The sequence below is a fragment of the Nomascus leucogenys genome, chromosome 22a (assembly GCF_006542625.1).
Source record: "Nomascus leucogenys isolate Asia chromosome 22a, Asia_NLE_v1, whole genome shotgun sequence".
Classification (NCBI taxonomy): domain Eukaryota; kingdom Metazoa; phylum Chordata; class Mammalia; order Primates; family Hylobatidae; genus Nomascus; species Nomascus leucogenys.
The window spans coordinates 72,785,092-72,809,297 of NC_044402.1; the positions used below are offsets into that span (position 1 = coordinate 72,785,092).

Genomic DNA, 24,206 nt, shown 5'->3' on the forward strand with positions numbered 1-24,206 from the left:
GGTGATACTGCCAGGACTTGAACCCACCATTCTTGTAACTTCCTTGGTATTTCTGATTATGGTTTTGGCCCGCCAGTTTGTTATGGAGCAGAAAAGAAGATGTAAGCTTTCTGGAGGTAGTAGCTGCTACAGGCATACGCTATATTAGCAATAGCAAGTCCAAGTAGGACTGATTCAGTATACACAAAGAAGTACTAGTTGCTAAAATATTGAAATAACTTTCATTCTGGTTGGTACAGGTTGAATATCCCAAATATGAACAACCAAAATCTGAAATGCTCCAAAGCTGGAAACTTTTTGAGTGTTTTTGAGTGCCTGCCAACATGACATGCAAGAGAAACATTCATTGGAGCATTTCGGATTTTGGATTTTTAGATTTGGGATGCTCAGTATTAATGCAAATATTCCAAAATCCCCATCCCCGCCCTCCACCAAAACCAAAAACCCAAAACACTTGTTGTCCCAAGCATTTCAGAAAAATGATACTCAACCTGTAAATAGCTTTGCCCCAAACCCCCTGAGTTTCTTTCTCTACTTCCCTGGCCACTTTTCACATAGGAACCCCCCTAATCGCCACATATTTCCCCCCACAACCCAGCAACTAAAGGAGAAATGCCCTTGTAAGCCAGGAGCCCCTGGATTGTAGCTCCCGTGCTACGGCCACCATCTGTGCTCACTAATTGGTTCCCAAGCCATACTGGTCCCTAAATATTCTTAAATCTCTAAGTGCAGGAATGGAGTAGTAAACAATTTAAACGTTTAGGCATATAACTTGATTTCTGTAGGGGTTTTTTTTTTTTTGAGAGACAGAGTCTTGCTGTCACCCAGGTGGGATCTTGGCTCACTGCAACCTCTGCCTCCCAGGTTCAAGTGATTCTTCTGTCTCAGCCTCCCGAGTAGCTGGGACTACAGGTGCCCACCACCATGCCTGGCTAATTTTTTTGTATTTTTAGTAGAGACAGGGTTTTGCTATGTTGGCCAGGCTGGTCTCGAACTTCTGACCTCAAGTGACTGCCCGCCTCAGCCTCTCAAACTGCTGAGATTACAGGCATGAGCCACTGTGCCCGGCTGGTATTTATACTTTCTAAATTGCCTTTGTTGTTCACAGTATCCTATTGCTAAATCTGTTTTTTTCTTTTCTTTTTCTTTCTTTCTTTTTTTTTTTTTTTAAAAAAAGAAAAGCCCGAAAGACCTCTTTTGGTTTTGCTTTTTGCTTTGTCTTTGTCTTGCCAGCCTCTCAAAATCTGGGTAGCTGGTCTGAGGTGTTGGGACCCAGGACTTGCTCTCTTGTTGCTCCACCATTGGAGCTTCAACCTCAAATTCAAGGTGGTGGCACCTACATTCCAGGCAGCTGAAGAAAGGAACAAAGAACCAAAGAACAGAGCCAAAGGCACATGCATGCCATCTTCTAGGGAAAATTATTGGAAGCAGCAGTGTGATGCTTTGTCACGCGTCCTATTCAGCAGGACTGAGTTGTGTGGCACATCCAGCTAAAGAGGGAGGTTCAGTTGAGTAGTAGTTATTCAGGGTGGCCTTATGCCCAGCTAAAAAGTCTTTTACTATGGGAAAGAGGAGAACTGATATTGGGTGACAGCCAGCACTCTCTGGCAGAGCTACTAAGCCTGTTGTTTCATTTATCTCATTTAGAAAATAAACTGTGACCATATTAATTTCCTTTTCAAAGCATTGAAAAATTTGTATTTCCTAAACTGTTGGAGTAGTAAAATGGGTATGGTGACCCAGCAGGTGTGAGCTCATTAAGTCTACCTTTTCTCTTCTTGTTTTTTATTTAAAATATTTTATTGAAAAATGATGGAATGTAAAGTTGCCTTTTCCTTTGCAGATGAACTATTTGATAACAGGTTTTAAGAAATGAATCTTATTTTTTGAGTTAACACTGATAATATTTATGCTTGGTACACTAGAAATATAAAAACCTGCTTGGTCACAACATGCTAGAATTTAAAATTATTAAAAGTGATGAATTAATGATAAAACTTTATTCCCATAACAGAAATTTACTAAGCATCTACTATGTGCCAAGCACTGTGCAAAGGTCAGGGATGGAAATGGTGAGCTCACAATCCAGTGTGTACAGTTTCCTAGACTTGGTTTCTTGAAAGGAAAACTCACTAGAGATTGGACTCCAAATCACAAATGTCATTTGGCAACTGATAAGTCGGGTATCTGGTAATTCAGAAGCACAGGAAATGATTAAATGCCACATTTGACAAGATCTGGCAGCTGCTTTGTGAAACTGAAAGAACAGGATTGCTTGGAGACAATTATCAGAACTTGGACTTTCATTTTTCCTTGCTGCAGTAGACAGTGTTTTATTGTGGCTCTTTAAGAGATGTCTTAGTGGTATGAATTGCTTGGTCAGCTGAAAAACTTTTCACCTAATTTTATTTTTAATTTTTTTGAGACAGAGTCTCACTCTGTTGCCCAGGCCTGGAGTGCAGTGGTGCAATCTTGGCTCACTGCAACCTCCACCACCCAGGTTCAAGCAATTCTTGTGCCTCGGCCTCCGAAGTAGCTGGGATTACAGGTGTGTGCCACCGTGCCCAGCTAATTTTTGCATTTTTAGTAGAGACCGGGTTTCGCCATGTGGGCCAGGTTGGTCTCAAACTCCTGACCTCAAGTGATCTCCTTGCCTGGGCCTCCCAAAGTGCTGGGATTATAGGTGTGAGGCACCACGCCTAGCCAAATTTTATTTTTATTTTTATTTATTTATTTTTTTATTTTGTGAGATGGAGTCTTACTCTGTCGTCCAGACTGGAGTGCAGTGGTGTGATCTCCGCCTCCCAGGTTCAAGCTATTCTCAGGCCTCAGCCTCCCGAGTAGCTGGGATTGCAGGCGTCCACCACTCCGCCCAGCTAATTTTTGTATTTTTAGTAGAGACGAGGTTTTACCATGTTGACTAGGCTGGCCTCGAACTCCTGATCTCAAGTGATTCGCCCACCTCAGCCTACCAAAGTGCTACGATTACAGGTGTGAGTCACCACACCCAGCCCTAATTTTATTTTAAAATGAGCTAGTTATATATTTATTTCTGTACTTATAAATTTCTGTTGAAGTGGAATTCTTGATCATTTTAAATGCAGGCCAGTTGCTTTTGTGATTTTTATGTTGTTGCTAATGTTATTCTTCTTTCCTTGAGGTTATTGAAATTCTTATGTTGGGAGATAACAAGCAAGTGTTGGTGGACAAGGTCACACCAAAAATAGATCCTAGGGATAGAACCAGAATTCCAGAATTCTTTTCCTGTCTCCTCCTCCATTTTCCTGATCTGACCACTCTTATTAGCGTATTCCATTTAAATAGTTGAAATTGAGGCGTGTGATTTCACATTTTTTCCCCTGGTACATGGTAAAGGCTTTGAGCTGAAGGAGTTGAAAGTTGTGGATGTTAAAAACACATTCTGCTTTGGATGTTCCTTTATTGCATGAGCTCCCTTGCTCTTAATGAGACACACCCATAGTAAAGTGCACTGAGTCAGGTTAAGAACTAGAACCCTCAGGCACAAATGTCACATGAGCATCATATTCACTAGAAAATGGGTTTAGTTCTAGCATGCTCTTTCAAGGAGGCAGGAAAGAAGGCATCTTGTGAAATTTTGGGAAGGCCAGGATAAAATTGCTGGTCTTGGGCTCCAGTAAAAGGTAACAGGTATTCTTTGCCTTTAATTTTGCCTTTAGCACAGATCTCAAAGTACTTAATAGACGTTAGTTATAACTGACCATGCTCTTGTAATAGATTTTTTTTTTAATGAGTAAACTGGGGTGTAGTGATGTCATCAAATCAAGCAGAAAGGAGACTCTCGGTGTAGTGGTTTAGAGCAAGATCTGGGAGCCCGGGAGTGCTAGGCACAACTCCTGGTTTGTCACTTAGCAGCTATGTGACCTTGGACAAGTTACTTGTCTTCTCAGTTTGTGTCCACATTTGTAAAATGGGTGATGGCAATAGTGTCTCTTACATTATTGTCTCTTATATAGTGTCTCATATTATTAGGCAGAGTACCTAATATGAGAGCATAGGAGATGATAGCTGTTGGGGCATTATTAATAATAGCTTGTTTGCCTCCTTTGAAAGTAGGCTATGTTTGCGATTTCTTAGAAGGTTATTAGAAATCTAGTCTTTTGAATGTGAAGTTGTAGTTTATAGTCAAAAGAGAGCCTCAGCCTTTTAACCAACTTTCTGTGTAAACATGAAAATTCCGGGCTGGATTTGTTCCGCTGTGAATTTTAGCTCATACTTGCCCAACTGGATTATCCAGTAAGTATAATTTAAAACTAGAGTTTGGTTTTTCTTCTCCAAACACCCTTAAGGTTACAAAAAAAAGCAGGATCTGCTTCCTGCCCTCAAGGAGTTTATAGCCTAGTAAAGTGAAATTGGGAGAAGTACTTGCCCTTGGAGATGATGAAACTTGAGTTAGGGGTCTTGAAGGCAAAATCGTAGGTAAAGCCTGGAGCTGGAGCTTGGTAATTGACCGTGTTTATAGGGTTGGGGGCAAGGTGGCAGGAAAATGTGAGCAAAGGTGTCAAAGTCCTTGTGTGCCTGGGAAGTGAGAGGAGGAGGGGCAGCTCCTGCTGGATGGCCAGGGTGTGGCTAGATGGAGGAGGAGGGCTCCCAATTGTGGTGGGAAGAATGCTGCACAGTGGGAAGGGCACTGGGCTGGAAGCCCTGCCCATGTCAGGGAATGTCTGAGCCTTGGATTTTTATTTTCTGGAATGAAGATACTTGCCCCCCAATTGCTGAGATATTTGAATAAAAGTATATGCGAAGGATTTTGTAATTATAGAATGTCCTACAAATGTGAGTAGTTCGTTTGCTACTTTTTTGGCGAAGAAAAATATTGGGATGCATGAATAATACCTACCTAAGGTTGTATTCATCCCATTTATTGAATGCCAAGGATACACCAGCTACTGCTCCAGGTGTTGTATTCAGGGAACAGAAGAAGAGTGCCTGTGCCCGTGGAGCTAACAGCATTCTAGGGGAGGAAAGATGGGCAGCTGACTTTCATGATCTCAGGTACTGATGAAGATTGTGAAGATTATTACATCGGGTGAATGTAGGGTGATTTAGAGCTGGTAGCTAGGATGTTCAAGGAAGGGCCTCTGTGAAAAAGGGGATGGTTGGCCGGGTGCGGTGGTTCACGCCTATAATCCCAGCACTTTGGGAGTTTGGGAGTTTGAGACCAGCCTGACTAGCATGGAGAAACCCCATGTCTACTAAAAATACAAAATTAGCCCGGCGTGGTGGCACATGCCTGTAATCCAGGCTACTTGGGAGGCTGAGGCGGGAGAATCACTTGAACCTGGGAGGCACAGGTTGCAGTGAGCCGAGATCATGCCACTGCACTCCAGCCTGGGCAACAAGAGTGAAACTTCCTCTCCAAAAAAAAAAAAGGGATGGTGGAGTTAGCCCTGAGGAATATGAAGGATGCAACCAGCGAAGATGTGAGTCAAGAGTGTTTGGAACCAAAGGAAGCGATTTTGGTGACTCTGAGATGGAAATGAGGCTGCTGTGTTCCAAGGACAGAAATGGAGTCAGTGCGGCAGGAGTGCACACCTGAGGGGGGCGCAGCTGGAGAGGGAGAGAAAGGGCCACTCACCATGGGCCTTGTAGAATGTGGCAGGAATTCAAATTTCATTCCATTGGCCATCGGAACCCACTGGAGGGCTGTAAGCAGAGGAGTGATGTGATACGACCTGAGATGTGCAAAGAACAGCAGTTGCTCTGTGGAGGACGGGCTGGGGTGGAACAACAGTAGAAGCAAACCAGTTAGAATGATGCTGTAGTTGTTCAGGTATGATGTGATGGTGGCTCAGGCCTTTGTTTTAGGGGTTTACAGGAGCTCAGAGCAGTGCAAGTGGCCACCTTTAGGCAAAACACAAATGAAAGGGTTGATCACAAACTGGATTAAAGTTAGCAGTGAGAATACTGAAAAGGAACTACTGAGAAGTGGTCAGAGTAAAATGTGGACGTAGAGCCTGTAGACTTTATTGATGCACTGGACGTGGGATGTAAGGGCAAGTGAAGAATCAGTGATGACTCCTAGGTTTCTGGCCTGAGCACCTGGGTAGATGGTGTACATTTAGTAAGATAGAGAAGGGGTCGGGCATGGTGGCTCAAGCCTGTAATCCCAGCACTTTGGGAGGCTGAGGCAGGTGGATCACTTGAAGCCAGGAGTTTGAGACCAGCCTGGCCAAAGTGGCAAAACTCCATCTCTACTAAATATATATATATTTTGTATGTGTGTGTGTGTGTATATATATAATATATACACATATATTATTTATGTAATTATATATAAATATATTTTTATATATTTATATAATATGCATACATATTTATATAATGTACAAATATATATTTATATTTTATATATTATATATAAATTATTTAAATTTAAATATATAAATATATTCTGTGTATATATAGTGTGTGTATATATACATATATACATATATGTATGTGTGTATATACATATATACATATATACATATACATATGTGTGTGTATATATACATATATACATATACGTATGTGTGTGTATATATATACACACACACACATAATATATATATATACATACACAAAAAAAAATTAGCTGGACGTGGTGGCGCATTCCTGTAATTCCAGCTTCTTGGGATGCTGAGGCAGGAGAATCACTTGAACCTGGGAGGCTGAGGTTGCAGTAAGCTAAGATTGCACCACTGCACTCCAGCCTGGGTGACAGAGCGAGACTCTGTCTCAAAAGAAAAAAATTTTAAAATAAAGATAGGGAAGGAGGCCGGGCACGGTGGTGCAATCCCAGCACTTTGGGAGGCCAAGGCAGGTAGATCAGTTGAGGTCAGGAGTTCAAGACAAGCCTGGCCAACATGTTGAAACCCTCTCTCTACTAAAAATACAAAAATTAGCCTGGTGTGGTGGTGGGCACCTGTAATCCCAGCTACTCGGGAGGCTGAGGCAGGAGAATTGCTTGAACTCAGGAAGCAGAGGTTGCAGTGAGCCAAGATTGCACCACTGCACTTCAGCCTGGGCAACAGAGCGAGACTATCCAAAAAAAAAAAAAAAAGATAGGTAATGCTTATGGCAAGCCTGGCTGGGGGAGAAGCTGAGTTCTATTTTGAATGTATTAAATATGAGATGTTAAGTGGAAATGTTTAGTAGGCAATTGAATATCTGAGTATGGAGTTCAGGAGAGAGGCTGGGACTGAAAAGAGGTGTTTTGAGAGTTATCAGTGAATGGATGGTGTTTCCAGCCACAGGATGAGAACGCAGCTAGAGATGAGGAAAAGGTCTAAGATCTGGTGGAAGAGAGGAGCAACCAGCAAACTCGAGGAGAAATTGGCAAGTATCGACTGACTTGTACATCCAGCCACCTTGCTGTCCTTCCTCCCACTGTTTGGTCTAGTTCCCAACTGAATCTAATTAGAGGGCCAAAAGTGAACTGGATGTGGGAAGTCACAGAGACACTTAGATCTGTCTGCTCTTAAATCAGAGCAGTGAGCCCACAATTTAAATTTCTCGTTGGCCAGGTGTGGTGGCTCATGCCTATAATCCCAGCACTTTGGGAGGCCAAGGCAGGAGAATTGCTTGAGCTCAGGAGTTTGAGACCAGCTGGGCAACATAGCAAAACTCCATCTCTACAAAAAATAGAAAAATTAGCCAGGTGTAGTGGCATGTGCCTGTAGTCCTAGCTACTAGGGAGGCTGAGGCGGGAAGATTGCTTGAGCCTGGGAGGTGGAGGTTGCAGTAGGCTGTGATCACACCACTGCACTCTAGCCTGGGTGACAGAACGAGACTGCCTAAAAAAAAAAAAATTTTTTTTTCTCGTGGGGGCAAGATAGGAATGATCATAGTGGATAGTTTCTAATCTTGCAGAATATACGGGCAGTGGTACATTTTCAGTTAGGGGAAGAAAAAATTAGAAAGGGCTCTCTGCACGGTACCCTCCTAGTGTTACCATTTGAAGCTCCAGCAGTAAAGAGGAGCCCCTGGTGTTTATTCTCACTGCTAAAGTTAATCAAGTTGGTGATCGACCCTTGTTTGTGTTTCGCCTCAAGATGGCCACTTTCACTGTCTGCTCTGAGCTCCTGCAAACTCCTAATAATCCGAGGGACAGAGGGGAGTGGTGGTGTAGTGTTCTGGTATCTACTTTTATGATTCAAAAATCTGTTCTTTTTGAAATCACATGGTACTTAAAGATATGTATATTATCTTCTCTATCGTCTTTTCCTCCATTTTTACTTTGGTAATTTTACCTATTAAGATTGTGAAGGAACTTGGCATTTTAGGGATTTCTTGTAGATGTTGTAATGAAATATGGTTTTGGAATTTGATTTAGAAAGAGGTGGAATGTAGTCCGTTTTCTTTCTCTGGCTTCCCTCAACCTTCCAGTTCTTTACAGGTGGTTCATTGCTTTGATTACCAGAGGCCTTAAATGCAGGCTGCATAGTTGACCATGCAATCTGTGAGGCTCCCTTTGAACCTTTGTCCCTATTTCTGTAAAATTAGGAGCTCAAATGAGATCAAGCTGGGCTTCCGTGATTTCTTCCAGGGAATAGGGACTGGTGGGAGTCAGTGTCAGCAAGTCTTGTCTAAAGGTGTGAGCAGCAACAAAGCAACACAGGAGGCAGGAAAGGACCAGGCTTCATTAATGGAGGTGATGCTTGAGCTGAGATGTAGAGGGGGTTGGGGGCTGGGCACGTGCTTTTTGGAGAATGGGCAGCATTGCACAGTGTGGGAGTGCAAACAGAGCCTGGTGGGCCAGCTCCAGGTGGTGACCCCATCAGTAGGTATAGGGTAATTCTCCTGCATTTTCTCATCTATAAGTAGCCATGTGGGGAATCCAAAAACCAGTTACCAACATTCAAAATTACTAGTGCTGTTAGTTCTGCAAGTGTAAAATTAGAAACAAAGTTCAAGCTTCATCTGCCAAGTTGAAGTTTCCTAAGCATTCTCTCAAAACCCATAATAATGGACTCATTTTGGCATTTGTAACCTGGTAAGTTACAGATAAGGGCATTTGCATTAACTAGAGTTGCCTTTTGAAAATCCTCAGCCCTAGCTTTGGTTTCCCAAATGTGGTGTGGGTATTTGGAGTAAACTGCTGTAAGGCTAAGCTGTTAGTAAGCATTTGATTTTGAGAGTGCTGTTTCCTTTGCAGCTCTTACAAATGCATTACTCAGTAGGAATTGCTGGAAATTAGAATGACTGCCTCCTCTAATAAGTCTAGTTAAGGTGGGGAGGTGGGCCCAGTCACAGCACAGGGCAGAGCAGTCACTTAGCAAGGAGCTCAGGAAATGTTTGCTGAATCAAAGAGTGGAGGAGTGAAAGGTCGTGTTCTCAGCCTGGCAGCTGGCATTTCTGCATCACTTTTACTCAAAGATTTGCAGACAAAACTTTTTGTTTAAAACAATGCTATGTTAATTATAATCTAACTCTTACACAATTTAAAAAAAAAAAATCACAGTACGGGGCTGGGCGCAGTGGCTTATACCTGTAATCCCAGCACTTTGGGAGGCCGAGGCAGGAGGATCGTTTAAGCTCAGGAGTTCGAGACCAGCCTGGGCAACACTGTAAAAGCCCATCTCTACTAAAAATACAAAATATTAGCCAGGTGTGGTGACACACGCCTGTAGTTCCAGCTACTCGGGCTGAGATGGGAGGATTGCTTGAGCCCAGGAGGTGGTTGCAGTGAGCCATGATTACGCACTGCCCTCCAGCCTGGGCAACAGAGCAAAACCCTGTCTCAAAAAGAAAATCACAGTATACATGGAATACAAAGGTTTTTTGTGTTTGTTTTTAAGAACTAGAGCCTTCGGCCGGGCGCGGTGGCTCACGCTTGTAATCCCAGCACTTTGGGAGGCTGAGGCGGGCAGATCACGAGGTCAGGAGATCGAGACCACGGTGAAACCCCGTCTCTACTAAAAATACAAAAAAATTAGCCGGGCTTGGTGGCGGGCGCCTGTAGTCCCAGCTACTCGGAGAGGCTGAGGCAGGAGAATGGTGTGAACCCGGGAGGCGGAGCTTGCAGTGAGCAGAGATCGCGTCACTGCACTCCAGCCTGGGTGACAGAGCGAGACTCTGTCTCAAAAAAAAAAAAAAAGAACTAGAGCTTTCGAAGGAGCATGTGGCTTACTGGTATTGGGCTGAAGGATGATTGCATGGTGCCCATCTGGATAATCCAAGATACTTTCCTGGGCAGGAGCATTGACAGGGATATTCCCTACTTTCTTCCACCTTTAGAGGATTTACTTTAGAAATGGTTTAAGGTTTCTCAAAGTTTTAAGTCTGCTATGTTGGAATTATTAATACTGGAGTTTGTCTTTTAATTGTGTAAATTACTTGGCTTGTTCATTACAAATAACCATTGAATGTCCTGTAAGTGCTAGGCACTGAGCCGGATGCTAGGTGATGCAACAGTGACGAGGACAGGTGTGGCCCCTGCCCCCACGGAGCTGACCTTCTGGGTAGGGAGAAGGACAGTGAGCAAGTGATCTCACACACAGTCGTATAATCACTAACTGTGGCCATTGCTGTGCAGGAAAGGCAAATGATAAGAGGGTGGGACCTGAACTAGCCTGGAAAGTGGGAAGGTTTTGTGTGTTTTTTTTTGTTTTTTTGTTTTTTTTTCTTTTTTTTGAGATGGAGTCTCACTCTTGCCCAGGCTGGAGTGCAGTGGTGCCATCTCGGCTCACTGCAACCTCTGCCTCCTGGGTTCAAGTGATTCTCCTGCCTCAGCCTCCTGAGTAGCTAGGACTACAGGTGCGCGCCACCATGCCCACCTGATTTTTGTATTTTTAGTAGAGATGGGGTTTCACTATGTTGGCCAGGATAGTCTCGATCTCCTGACCTCGTGATCCACCTGCCTCGGGGAAGGTTTTTAAGCAGAGACATGAAGGGGTGAGTGGGAGGATGCCTGGAGGAAAGAAGAAACTGTGCAAAGGTCCTGAGCCGGGAGAGTGCTGGTGGTTGGAGGGGTGTGAAAGAAGCCCAGTGCAGTTCAAGAGTAGAGAGTGATGGAGAGGGTTAACCCAGAACGTGCCCTTTGGAAATACTTAACCTGAAATACTTTTACCTAAGCCATTGTTAGGATCTGAGTTCTTGGTGTCTGAGCACAACTGAATGTGAATAAGAGGCTGTTTGGATTTCCTGCTGTGGATGGCAGGATGCTATTCACAAAGAAGCCTATGTCCTGACCCTCCAGACCTGCTGCTACGTTAGGTTAAATGGCAAAGGAGCATTAGGTTGCAGAAGGAATCAAGGTTGCTCATCAACTGATGTTAAAATCAGGGAAGTATCCTGGATTATCCAAATGGGCCCAGTGGTTCTTGTAATGTGGAAGAGGGAGACTTGAAGATGCTCGCCTGCTGGCTTTACAGATGAAAGAAGGAACCATGAGTCAGGGAAAGTTTTCCTGTTGGGCACTAGGCTTAGTACCTGAGTGACGAAATAATCTGTACAGCAAACCCCGGTGACATGAGTTTTCCTGCATAACAAACCGGCATGTGAACCCCCGAACCAAAAATAAAAGTTAAAAAAAAAGCTGGAAAGGGCAAGGAAACAGATCCTCCCCTAGAACCTTCAGGAAGGAATGCAGCCCAGTGAGACCTGGGTTGGCCTGTGGCCCTAAGAACTATGAGATAGTAAGATAAGATGAAGGCTATTGTAATAACTGTGTTTTAAGCCACTAAGTTTGCGGCCATTTGTTAAAGCAGCAATAGAAAACATTCTGCCTACCCAACTCATCTCGTTGCATAGGTGGGTGTTACCACCAAGTCACTTGGCAGTGACGACCTCTGGTGCTTGCTTTGCTGCTCACAGAGCAGTGGAAGAGTGGCTCTTACTAATCATGCCTCCAGGTAAATATTGCTCAGTAAATACTTATTGAGGGCCTGCCACGTGCCAGACCCTGCTCTCAAACCTTGGGATAACTCCTGGGTGAAAATGGTAAGATGTGTGCCCTCACCAAGTTTCATTCTAGATGCCTCTCAGCCCTGCCCCATGGAGAAGGGCCAGCTTGAGTATGAATTTCACGTCCAGACACCAACCCTGACTGCGACTGCTGCTAAATAGTTGTGAATAGCCGTGACTTTTCCCCGAAAAAGAAAGTCCCTTCCTTATCTTAACTACTTGTAGGAAAACATATATACTGAAATAGTTTCCTTCCAGGTTATTCTGAAATGATTCTTTGGGACTGATAAAATGGGACAAACTGAATACAATAATATTTGCTGAAGCATAGCTCATTACTGCTGGATAGAACTTGTTGTGAGTACAGAGTTCTCAGATGTCTTTTTAGATCTCCAAATCAGTCACCAAAATAAGGAAAATAGTTTTTACATAAAGTACACACACACCAACATGCATATAGGCTAGAAAGCCTGATATGAGGTGTTAGTCTGGTAGATTGATTTCTTGTTCAAAGGGAGAAGAGTTTACAGAGGCAGAGGCACAGGGTTTGGATAAAAGCACAAACAAGCTTTAACGCCTCCTCTGCTTTTCTTCACCAGGTGGAGAAGGCAGGAAAGGGGGGGACCCTTAACTAAAGAGAGGAGAGTAAAGACTGAGCAGTCAAGGCAGGCCACCAGGTTTGCTGAGGGCAGCCAGGAAGTGGTAGAGGGTGTGGACATTCCTTGTTAATCACTGGCCCTTAGAGAGCAGGCACTTCCCCCTGCAGCCAGAGGAGAGACAGTACTTCTGTCAGTGGATACCTGGAGGGTCAAGCTGTGGGAAAGGAGAGGGACTCTTATAAGGCCAGTGAGCTTTGACCAGATGAGCTTACCCTCAGGTATCTTGATCATGTGGAGACTGGCCATATGGCTTCCCAGACCAAAATAACTCACCTGTGCCTGTGAAACCATACCAGGGCCAGATGCGGCCAGATGCAGCTGCACTGTTGAGATTTGAAGCGTGGTGCTATTGAATTCAAGCTGCTGCATCAGTCAGGTTTCTTTGCCAGCTTTCTATCCAAGGCTGGGGTGACCATATCATTCATCTTGCAAACTAGGACACTTTTAATGAAAGGGAGTGGAGTGAATGTTCAATTTTTAGACAACAGGTATGACCTAGGGCTGTCCTGGGGAAACCTGGACACATGGCCAGCCTAGCTAAGGCTAGAAGCGTTAACCATTCCATAGGATGGTCTGATGACCCAAAATGGCTCAGTACAACGTAGCCTGTGTGTGGAAGGGCCCCAGCACCCCCAGGAAGAGAGGGATTGTCCCAGGTGCCCTTGCTAGCATACATGCCCATAACATAGATAGCTCTCTGATGTAGGGGGTCTAGAATAGGTGTTTTCTTTATAATCCAAATACAAAGCAAGATTTATTTTTTACCCCAAAATTATTCCCCTTGTATTTGAATGTTACAAAATTGTTCTCTTATGAGAGCTGCCCTTCTGACTACTTTATTTCGGAATGACACAGTCATCTGTTGTAAACACCTTGGCTAATCTAAAAGGACCTCAATCCATTTTAGTTGGGGATGCTGATAGAGGTTAACTTTGGTTTTAAATAAAAATTAATAATTTAAAGAAGGAGGCAGGCCACTGTGGTGGCTCACACCTATAATCCTAGCACTTTGGGAGGTTGAGGTGGGCAGATCACTTGAGGTCAGGAGTTCGAGACCAGCCTGGCCAACATGGTGAAACCCCATTTCTACTAAAAATACAAAAATTAGCCAGGCATGGTGGCGGGCACCTGTAGTCCCAGCTACTCAGGAGGCTGAAGCAAGAGAATCGATTGAACCTGGGAGGTGGAGGTTGCAGTGAGCTGAGATCACACCACTGCACTTCAGCCTGGGTGACAGAGCGAGAGTCTGTCTCCAGAAAAAAAAAGAGGCAAAGAAATTTAGCTCACATTCAGTACTCATTCCTCAGGATTTAGCATCATAATTGCAAGTACTGGATGTTACAAACTTCAAAACATCCTGGAAATGTTCTAGAAAACTGGGTTAGGCATTGCTCTCTGATGAAGTAATGTCAAAGAAACAGAGTTTGATTAAAATTGCTTGATGAAATACAAATAAGATTATTAAGTGAATGTTTAGTATGTGTGACTTTAAATGTTTGTATAAATTTAAACGATCAAATGTCAGTTGACTTCCATCTGCATTCATAAAGCTTCAATATACGTGTTAGCCAAAAAAAAAGTTTGGAATGTTTTTCCCCATTATATTCTTTTATTTAGGCATACACAATACGTGAGGAGTGGTAGTCACGATAAGAGAGACGTTGTGGTAACAGCTGGGGAAAGGCATCCCCCTTCAAACTGTGGGGGGAACTAGGCTGGGATGAAAATCTGATGCCTGCAAGAAATGATTGTATTTTGACTTGTGGTTCCAGATGGCAAACTAGGTATATGGGTTTGCTTCCTGGCTCCTCAAGGCTCCCTAATAGTTTAGAGATTATGAAGAAGCAGAAAGCAGATGAGATCTGGGCTTATGACCTTAGCAGGGGAAGGAGCCAAGTCTAGAGTTCATCATGTGCCCCTCCCCTGCCCCCCAACCAAGAGTGATCAGGTAAAGCAGGGACCAGGAGAGAGGAGTGGGTCTGGAAGTGAAGGACCACACAGGTCCACGGAGACCAGGTGATTCCATCGTTCCCTACCTCTGTCTGGAGTAGGGGTTGCTGGCACTTAACACCCTGGCTGTGGGGAAAATACCAAATCCATAGCACTTTTGGGGGCAGGGAGATAGGGGAATGTTGACATGTACGTGTTTTACAAAGCTTAAATTGATTACAATGCACAAAAATAAAGAAATTTTTTTTTTTTTTTTTTTTGAGACAGTCTTTCTCTGTCACTCAGGCTGGAGTGCAGTAGTACAATCTTGGCTCCTGAAACCTCCATCTCCGGGGTGCAAGCAATGCTTATGTCTCAGCCTCCCAGATAGCTGGGATTACAGGCGTGAGCCACCGCACCTGGCTGAGAATGAATTCTTTATAGAAGTAGATTAGGCCAAGTCATGACACTAAAAATAAAAAAAATTCCCCAAAACTAGGGCTTCTAGTGTGAATGCTGGGACCCAAGAATTAAGCTGTCCTCAGTCTGGCGTTTGAAGTGATTTGCAATCTGATAACTAGCTGGCTACCCACTCAGCCTAAAGCGAATCCCTGGAGTCAGCAGCCCTACCCAGGACTCCTTTTCAGAATTCCTGCTCAGGGTGAGAGCAAGCCAGAAATGGACCTTTTTATACAACATTCAAAACAAAAGAGAACAGGGATTATCAGGCATGTGATGAGAGCTAGCAGCATAAAAAGCAATGGCCGAAGTAAACCAGCAGAAAAACTATAAGAAACAGATAATCCAGGAACACAAAGAACTGTAGGAAAACTAGGCAAAATGCTTAGAATTTTGGGAACATGTTAAACCCACAGAATAAGATTAGGATCTGTTATGTAAAAGGCACAATCAGAACAAAGAGCTCTTGAAGACTGCAAATGTGACTACTGAAATTAAAAATTTCAGTATAAATAGCAGAAAATACAGTTGAAAAAGAACCACAGAGAAGGAGGGAAAATGAGAGAAAGGGTAGATTAACCCAGGAGGTTCACCACCTGACTAGTTAACAGAGGTTTCAGAAAGAGGACAGAAAACATACAAATGAAACGATCCACACACAATAAAAAAAGTTTCTGGGAAATTCATGTCCTAAGTCTGCGGAGTGACAGAGGTCACACATAGGCTCACCATCATGCTGTTCAGAATGCCTTGGGTAAAGTAGAGAACGTAAAAGTCACCCTCGGTGGAGCACGGTGGTTCATGCACTTTGGGAGGCTGAGGTAGCCGGGGCCTTGAGGCCAGGAGTTCAAGACCAGCCTGGTCAACATGGCAAAACCCCATCTCTAATAAAAGTACAAAAATTAGCCAGGTGTGATGGCGCATGCCTGTAATCCCAGCTACTGGGGTGGCTGAGGCATGAGAAGCATTTGAACCCAGGAGGCAGAGGTTGCAGTGGGCTGAGATCATGCCACTGTACTCCAGCCTGGGCGACAGAGGGAGACTCTGTCTCAAAAAAAAAAAAAAAAAGTTACCCTTTTGAGAATCAGACTAACACCAGAATTTCCACTGGCAACACTGGATACTAGAATTAATTACAGCAGTGCCATCAAGGTTCTGAAGAAAATGTTTTTCAACCTGGAGTTCTACACCCAAACTATCAAGAGCAGCATAAAGACATTTTTGTATATGCAGAGTCACTCAGTTTACCTGTCATATGCTATTAGGACAGTATTTAAGAAAGTAATTCAAACAAGGGGGAACATCAGATCCCAGATCAAATCCAGTCACCCCAGGATAGCCATGAAGGGCTGTTCCAGCATGATCCTGTGTAGCAGGCCTGGCAGAGCATCAGGTCTACATTGCTGCAGAAGGGTCCAGGGGCTCTGAGAAGGGAGGTGTGAGCCAAGATGAGATCCTGATTTAACGCGGGTATGGCTTGGGAGCTTAGAGAAGATTGAGGCTTGGATAAAGGTGAACAATATAAGAAAAAAGAAAGGCAATGAGAAAAGCCAAAGAAAGCAAGAGTCATGGTCCAAATGTGAAGTACACAAAGCAATTGATAGAATGTAAGAATAGCAAGTCTGTTTGACCTTAATGCTAGGAACAGTTTCCTTTGAGGCCGAGGGCTTCTGACACTGCTCCCAGACAGAAAAAGGAAAATCAGAATACAGTTTGGTTCAGCACTGAATAATATTTATTTGGCTATGTAAAAGAATAGATGACTGAATTGTGGTTAAAAGGCAAAATGTAAGTGGTAGTAATAGGTCCTGTAAATGTAAAGGTGTAGCTGGCAGATAGCAAGACATGGAGAAACTAAGAGGAAAGTTTGGAAGGAAGAATCCAAGTGCTCATAGCTTTGTCTCACTAACTAGGGAGTCAAGGTTTTTGTCAAAAGTTGAAGGGAAAATAGAGGTTTAAATCTTTAAAACTCGGAGTAGCAAATAGAGGAACTAAATCTAGTTATTAAACATAGGATGGGAAGTGGCAAGCAGTTTGTTCTTTCCTTTTCATATTATGGGGCCAAAAGTTATTGCCTAAAGCTGATAAATCAATACATATATAATAATCCAGAATTATGGAGAAGTAAATCCAGAATGAAAAGAGGTTTGTCCAGAGTATGGGGCTTGGGATGAATTTGGAATCTGTTGCTTTCTACCGTTAAGTCCTTTATTTTTTATTTCCTATCATTTGTACTTAATACTTTAGCAAAAATTAAATCCTGAGTTTGAAAATGGGTTAAATGTAGAGGTGACACAATTGCCACAGTAATGCTACTTTCTAACTTTTTAGGTCTTAATTTGGACAAACTAAGAAGGCTGTGTTTTAAATTAAGCAATAATAGTGCTCTTGTTCTAATGGTGCAATATTTCATGTTTCCTCTGACCAGCTTGCATAGCTAGGGGCAGAATCTTTAATCCTTGAGGAAATGAATTATTGCCAAAGACAGTGAAGCAAAGCTGCCATTGTCCTTGGAGTTTTAAAATGTCCCAGTGTTTAGAACTTTTGATTTGAAGTATTTATGCAAAAGTATACCATCTCTCTTTGGGGAAGAACTTGAATATATGAAACAGGAGTGTGGCTTACTGAGGAATTTTGAAATAACCTCGTGTTCATAGCACGACAGTGAGTCCTGAGTCTCTGTGCCTAGAGCTCTGATTAGACTCCAAAGACCTGAATTTATATCATATTCCCGGTTACTGTTATATCGTTAGATTTTTACATTCCATTTTAGTATCTCAGTGTTTATTTCTTATCTTTAAAGATGATATTGTGGTTTTGAGTTTTGCCTTTTAAGTGTGGGTTTCTGATATGTTGAAATCCCAAGGCAGTTTTTATTTCGGTGCAGCTTTAAAATTCAGTGGAGGTCATTGTCCACTGGCCGGTTTTGAAATGATCTTAGTTCACACCCAGATTCTTGCCCTTTGTTTAGTTTTTTTTTTTTTTTTTTTTGAGACGGAGTCTCGCTCTGTCGCCCAGGCTGGAGTGCAGTGGCACGATCTCGGCTCACTGCAAGCTCCGCCTCCCGGGTTCGCGCCATTCTCCTGCCTCAGCCTCTCCGAGTAGCTGCCTTTGTTTAGTTTTGCTTGGCCTTGACCAGATATGGGAATAGACCTCTCAGGCTCTGCTCTGTTAATTTCTATCACTTCCCTACAAAGGCCCTAACTCATATCCCTTGGTCCCTGTGGCTCTGAAGGTCGAGTTGTCACATAGCTCTTTCTTCCTTCATACGTACTGGGACGGTCAGTAATGAGTGCTGCAGCTGCCCTGGTCCTAGGAGTTGCTGTGAGCATCCTGGGCACGAGTACCTGCTTTTCACACTGAACCATCTGGGTGGCCTGGGCCCAGTTTTTAGCGTTTAAGGGCCTTGGAGGGAAAGGGGAAGAAAGCTGGAATTTGAGCATGAATTGGATTTTGTGTGGGCTGAGGGTCTTCCTAGGTGTAGACTGTCCCTCCTGGACCTATACCTACTCTGCTAGCTCAGGAGCCAACCATGTCCTGAACATCTTAAACCAGCACCCAGAGCCTAAATGACCTAGATTAGGAAGTAGATAGGTTGCTCTCTGCTGTCATGTTTGGACACAGCTCTATGTACCTTATTTATTGTTCCTGCTAGGCATAGCCTCAGCTAATGGGCTGTGATCTCCTGCCTTTAAGGCTGGTTCCCGGCAGAATTAAGAGCCTTTGCTTGTTTCCCAAACCAGGGAGGGCAGCTTTACCTTGAGGATGAAGGCGCCTCCAGTTGCTGAATGTGGTTGGGGTTACTGTGTTCTCTCATCAAGGTGTAGCTTTACCTTACCTTTCCATGATGGGTTCTGCCACCTTATCGCGGTGGGTCCCAGGAGACCGGGTGTAACCGGAGCAGGGGCGCCCTCTGCTGCTGGGCGTCGGCTCTTCCTCCCGCGGCCGCCCAGGGGATTTGCGAGGGGCAGTGGAACACCCCTGCTTCCTCCATCCCCTGCGGGACCACCCGAGGTGAAGGAAGGACAGTGCCAGGACCACGTGCAGGCGGAGCTCGCCCAGAGGCAGTGCAACAGCTAACGTTATTCTCTGTGGGTACGTTTCTCTTGTTTGCAGGTCTCTTCTCGAATCTGTTGTCCTTTTTCCCCAAACCACCCTGCTGCCCCCATCCTGCCGTGTGGTCTGCTGTCATCTGCAGTAGCCACCTCATGTAAGACACGAGGACCTCTTCTGCAACAGCTTGGTGTGGGCATTTGTGAAATTTTGTCACCACACCCCCCGTAACCAGCCAACAAATTCGAGTTAAATGTCTATTCTTTGTCCCACACATATTAGTTACAGAGAGTGGAGAATAAGTGGCAGAGAGGCTAGGGGAAGCCAACCCACTCTGAGGGACTGGGCATGTAAATGGGACAACCTCCACAGCTTTTTAAACCACAGGACACCCAAAAGCAGCTGTACCCTGCAGGACACAGCAGGCTACAGAAGCCTGGGGCTCAGAGAGTCTCTGACCCTTCGTCCTTTAGCGCTGCTGACCAGGCTGCTGATCCTCGACCCCTTCTTGTCACCCCACTGTGTCCCTCTTCTCTCTTTTCTCTGGCTCCTTCCCTTGCAGCCTTTGCATATGCTGTGTTCCTTATCTGGCCACCTCCAGCCCCGCTGTCATCTCTTAGTGACATCCTCCCTTCCTCTCCAGCAGGTGCTGGTGCCCACAGCACTCTGTTCCATCCTCTCATTGCCTTTAGCTCCCTGTGGTTTCATGACCTCATGACCTGTTCACGGATCAGGCTTCCCCAGGCCAGAGATTGAGGAGTGGGGGCAATTCCTTATTCATCCCAGGAGGCTGTTAATCAGCGTTTGTTGAGTGAATAGATGAAAGAATGTGGGAATGGGATAAACAGGAAATAAGCCTTATGCCTGCCTTAGGTAACTTAGTAGCCACCTTGGGTGTGGGTGAGAAGAGGAAGTGGTTAGGAAGACACACAGTTAAGACACTGGGACTCCTGTGCTGCTTTTTCTAGGCTTCTCTTTGCCGGTGGTTACCTTTACAGGAAATCTCTTACCCAGCCTTCACTCCACCCAACTGCAATAATGCTTTTCTTCCTTCCCTCTACTTGTCTCTATTATCTTAACTTTATCAGCATACAGAACAGTTTTGGTTGTGATGTTTTATTTGTGTAAGTTTTGCCCTTTCAACTAGGTTGTAAACTTGAAATCCCGGGTTTTACTTCCTAAGCAGCTTTGTAAAGAAATGGAGACAACATTGCACCAAGATAATTTTTGTCATGGCCACCCACTAGCTGTGAGATCTTGGGGGATGAGTCATTAAGCTCCTCAAGGCCTCTGTTTATCTGTAAAATTGGAGGACTGGTCTCTCTCAGGGGCTTCCAGTGTGAAAGTCCTGGGGTTCTGGGCCTCTGATCCTGGGACCCCATTTATCCCTTCCAGCGCCCACCACATGACTCCACCTCTGACATCTGCCAAGTACAGTAATTGAACACATTCACCTTACAGTCTAGGCCAGTTCACCTCCCAGGTACTTGTTTGTTGGCGTTCCTGGGATCAGGGACATCACTGGAATAGGTGTGGAGCAGACCTGTAGGGACCCCTGTGGCCCTGGCCTTGCCTCTGTCAAGAAGGTTCAGGCACCAAGGACACTACTCCAGTTCCTAATTTAAGTCTGTGTGTCAGTTCTGTACCTTGGTGTGTGCTGTTTTGTTCCTTCAAATGTAGGGTGGGTTTGGAGGTGGGGGCTGTGACTGTCCAGGGATCTGGGAGGAAGGACAGTGCTGGGGCTATGTGTTCTCCATGAGCCACCCCTCCTTCTCTGTCTGGGCATCATCTGGCCCCCTTCCCTGCTTTCCAGGTACACTTGCCTCCTGTGGCACCTGCTGCATGATATTGGTTTGAAAAAATATGTTAATCCTTTATTGGAATGATTCCTTTATTGGGACCCAACAGGCATGAAGGTAATAGACATTATTTGGTTTGTATTTTCATTTGTTTTGCTTTTGCTTCTGAGATTTGTGGGTTTCTTGACGGCCAGGAGTGGCTTGTTTTCTGTTGTAAGAGTTTGTTGTTTGTACAGGTTCGTGTTCCCAGTCCTTTTCCTCAGCTCCAGCCTTGTTTCCAAAACTCTCAGCTCTTGGTTTATCTCTGTCCAGTCAGGTGTGTGTTCTTTGTCTTTGTTTCTTGTCCTAGTTGTCCCATGAGTCAGCCAGGCCTCAAAGATTGTAAACCTGATGGTGAGTAAAGCTGTTAGCAAAAGAGACCTAGCAACAAGGTTGTTGGATCTCTAAAGAGCCTGTCCAGCTGTGGGATGGTGAAATTTTAAGGACTGTGGATTTGGATTGGGGGCCTCCTTATAGGAGATAAAAACACTCGGTTGGGAAGAAGAAGGAATATTACAGTGCCTAGTACATAAGTGGAACTACACCAGTTGTCCCTGAATCCTTTGTGGGAGACTGATAGGATGAGAGAGGACGAACTCTTGTAATGTGACAAAAGTACAAGGAAGTAAGAACTGACTTGGAAGAACAAATATCAACTTGTACACCTCAAATATATCTGCTTTTTATTTGTCCATTCTACCCTAATAAAACTGGCGGGGAAAAAAAAAATTGGAAAGAGGCCAAGGCTGCAAGTGAATAATTCAGTCGAGTTGTATCTTACTTACCTAAGTTAGGTTCTCTCAATCAGTATATAAACTGAAAATCTAAGATATGGTCAGAATTACCCTTGAAAACTACCTCAGGAAGGCACAGTGTTAGAAACTGACATATTATTGCTTATTACATTTAGTGTGGCCATTTTTTCCTTCCATTGTCACAGGTATTTGGTTTCTTGAGTTTCATATGATATCCCTGGCATCATAGGGGCTTAGAGGTTGTAGTCTATGAAGAGGGTGTCTTTTAAACACCAGATCATACCCAGCAAGAAATGCTCATACTGTGAGAGACAGGCCTATTTTCCTCGTTTCGGTATCCCCTCTTTGGCTTCCCCTGTTTAGTTGTGTTTGTGCGTTTTGCATGAACCAGCCACAGGACTGTACATTTGTTCTCACTCACTGCCTAAGCTGTTGAAGAATTAGTGGACTCCTAGACAAAGAATAATCCCACTATCTCCTAGTTCTGACTGATTTAAATGTTAAATGTATATTAAATTGAAATCTCCAAATTGTTTGTTTCATCAACAGGTTGCTCGTGGGGGCCCCGCGGGCAGGAGCGCTTCCACTGCAGAGAGCCAACAGGACGGGAGGGCTGTACAGCTGCGACATCACCGCCCGGGGGCCATGCACGCGGATCGAATTTGATAACGATGGTGCGTTCCTTTCCCTCACTCAGCCTTCATTCCGGCAGCTTGCCTGTACTGTTGCCATGAGGGAGGAGAGTGGGGACTAACATTTATTCTTGTAGAGAGGACCTCTTTTAATTGCATCAGACTCGACTGTTTTTTATTTGCCCTGAAAATATTTACTTAACTTTATTTAGAAAAATCATACTGGGATGCCGCGTGTTTTGCTGCTCCTCCTAAAGGTGGTTTCTAAACCGATATGGTGTAGGGATGTTGCCACCTAGTGATGTGTTGAGGTTCTGCAGGAGGTTGTGGAAAAACTGATTTCATAGCAATGAAGAGAATGAATGAGCGTATCTTGTATTCATCAGCCAAAAGTTCTCACATGCTGTTAAAATATTTGGGAGAAAGACAGTTTTAAATATCAGACCCCTTTGGAATGAGAGCTGGCTAACAGAGATAAAGTTTTCCCTACTGTCTCAGATAGAGACTTGTTTTGTTAAGGGCTCTGGATTGGTAGAAGATACCATGAGGTAGGCATATTGAAATCCAGTGTACCTGGCTTCTTGTAGGTTGAGCAGAGCAATTAGTGTACTGAGAAGCTAGAGCCAAACCTCATATGATATGTTCAGTCTAAGTAGATTTGCAGATTTGTGTTTATGTTCTTCTCTTGCTTCGTCATCTTTTAGAAATAACATTTATTGGCCAGGTGGCCATGGCTCACACCTGTAATCTTAGCATTTTGGGAGGCTGAGTTGGGTGGATCATTTGAGGTCAGGAGTTGAAGACCAGCCTGGCCAACGTGGTGAAGCCCCATCTCTACTAAAAATACAAAAATTAGCTGGGCATGGTGGTGCACGCCTGTAGTCCTAGCTACTTAGGAGGCTGAGGCATGAGAATTGTTTGAACCTGGGAGGCAGAGGCTGCAGTGAGCCAAAATCGTGCCACTGCACTCCAGCCTGGGTGACACAGCAAGATACCATCTCAAGAAAAGAAAAGAAATAACGTGTTCTTTTATTAGAAAATAATATGTGTTAATTTTAAGAAACTGGTAAAATACACAGACCTGTGAAGAATAAAAAAACCCACTGGCAATCTCAGTATCTAGACTTATTTTTTAACATTTTAGCATTTTTCCTTCTGTCTGAAGTTGTTTAGTTTCATATTTTTGTAATGTTTCAAGATTAAAACTTGTGTCTGTATTGCTACTCATGGAGGAGTGCAAAAATTTGCATATAGGTCACATAGTGGGTTTAAATTGATACCGAAATGAGCACCTGGTGGTGTTTGTGGTCCCCCTCTCTGTGACTAACAGTAACTCTCCTGTTTGGCATTGATACATTGTCAGCTACAAGATCCTAAAGTAAATCTGAGTCTTTTTCTCCCATCTCCAGTAAAGAAAAGAACATTTAATGCTGTTACATAAAAAAAAAAAATTGGGGAGTATATAGAGAAGTACCCATTTTTTGTGTTAGTTTGGATGGTAGCTGGAGTTGTGAATACTAGATTTTACATTGTTGCCTTAAGAGATGTATTTTGGAGGGCTCCCTTAGTCTTACAGTTTCACTTACCTTCTGCATTCAGGACCCTGGGTATCAAGAGAGGGCAAAGGGTATTGTTGGACAAAATAGGTGACTATATAGAGCTAAGTATTTATGTTTCAAATTTTTGAAAGATTCCAAAAACCACTTCTGTTTCCTTGAGATGACAAGTAATTTTTCTGGATTGAGTAAGTGAATTTATCGAGTAGCTGGACTCAGAGTCAAGGCCATTTGGAAACAGTTGCTTGTATTTTTGTTCAGTGATGGTTTCTGGCACGTGCAGTCACTTGGAAGGCTAACTGTGCTCCTTTCTACAGCTGACCCCACGTCAGAAAGCAAGGAAGATCAGTGGATGGGGGTCACCGTCCAGAGCCAAGGTCCAGGGGGCAAGGTCGTG

The 24,206-nt window shown here is 43.9% G+C and overlaps 1 protein-coding gene and 1 long non-coding RNA gene across 5 annotated transcripts in view; one reads left to right on the forward strand and one right to left on the reverse strand.

Annotated features, from left to right (window-relative positions):
• Window positions 1–24,206, forward strand: part of ITGA6 (integrin subunit alpha 6) — a 79,248-nt gene that overhangs the window by 16,597 nt on the left and 38,445 nt on the right. For 3 of the 4 annotated variants that reach the window (XM_003253713.4, XM_003253714.4, XM_030804140.1), the window contains exons 2-3: window positions 22,171–22,295; window positions 24,127–24,206. In XM_003253713.4, the coding sequence (XP_003253761.1) occupies window positions 22,171–22,295; window positions 24,127–24,206 (205 nt within the window). The remainder of the gene's footprint in view (window positions 1–22,170; window positions 22,296–24,126) is intronic. The other variant, XM_030804141.1, reaches the window with a different exon arrangement.
• Window positions 20,902–23,007, reverse strand: LOC105738514. The gene is made up of 2 exons (XR_001114333.2): window positions 22,457–23,007; window positions 20,902–21,214 (listed from the first exon to the last, which is right to left on the reverse strand). It is a non-coding gene; the product is annotated as an uncharacterized LOC105738514 (long non-coding RNA).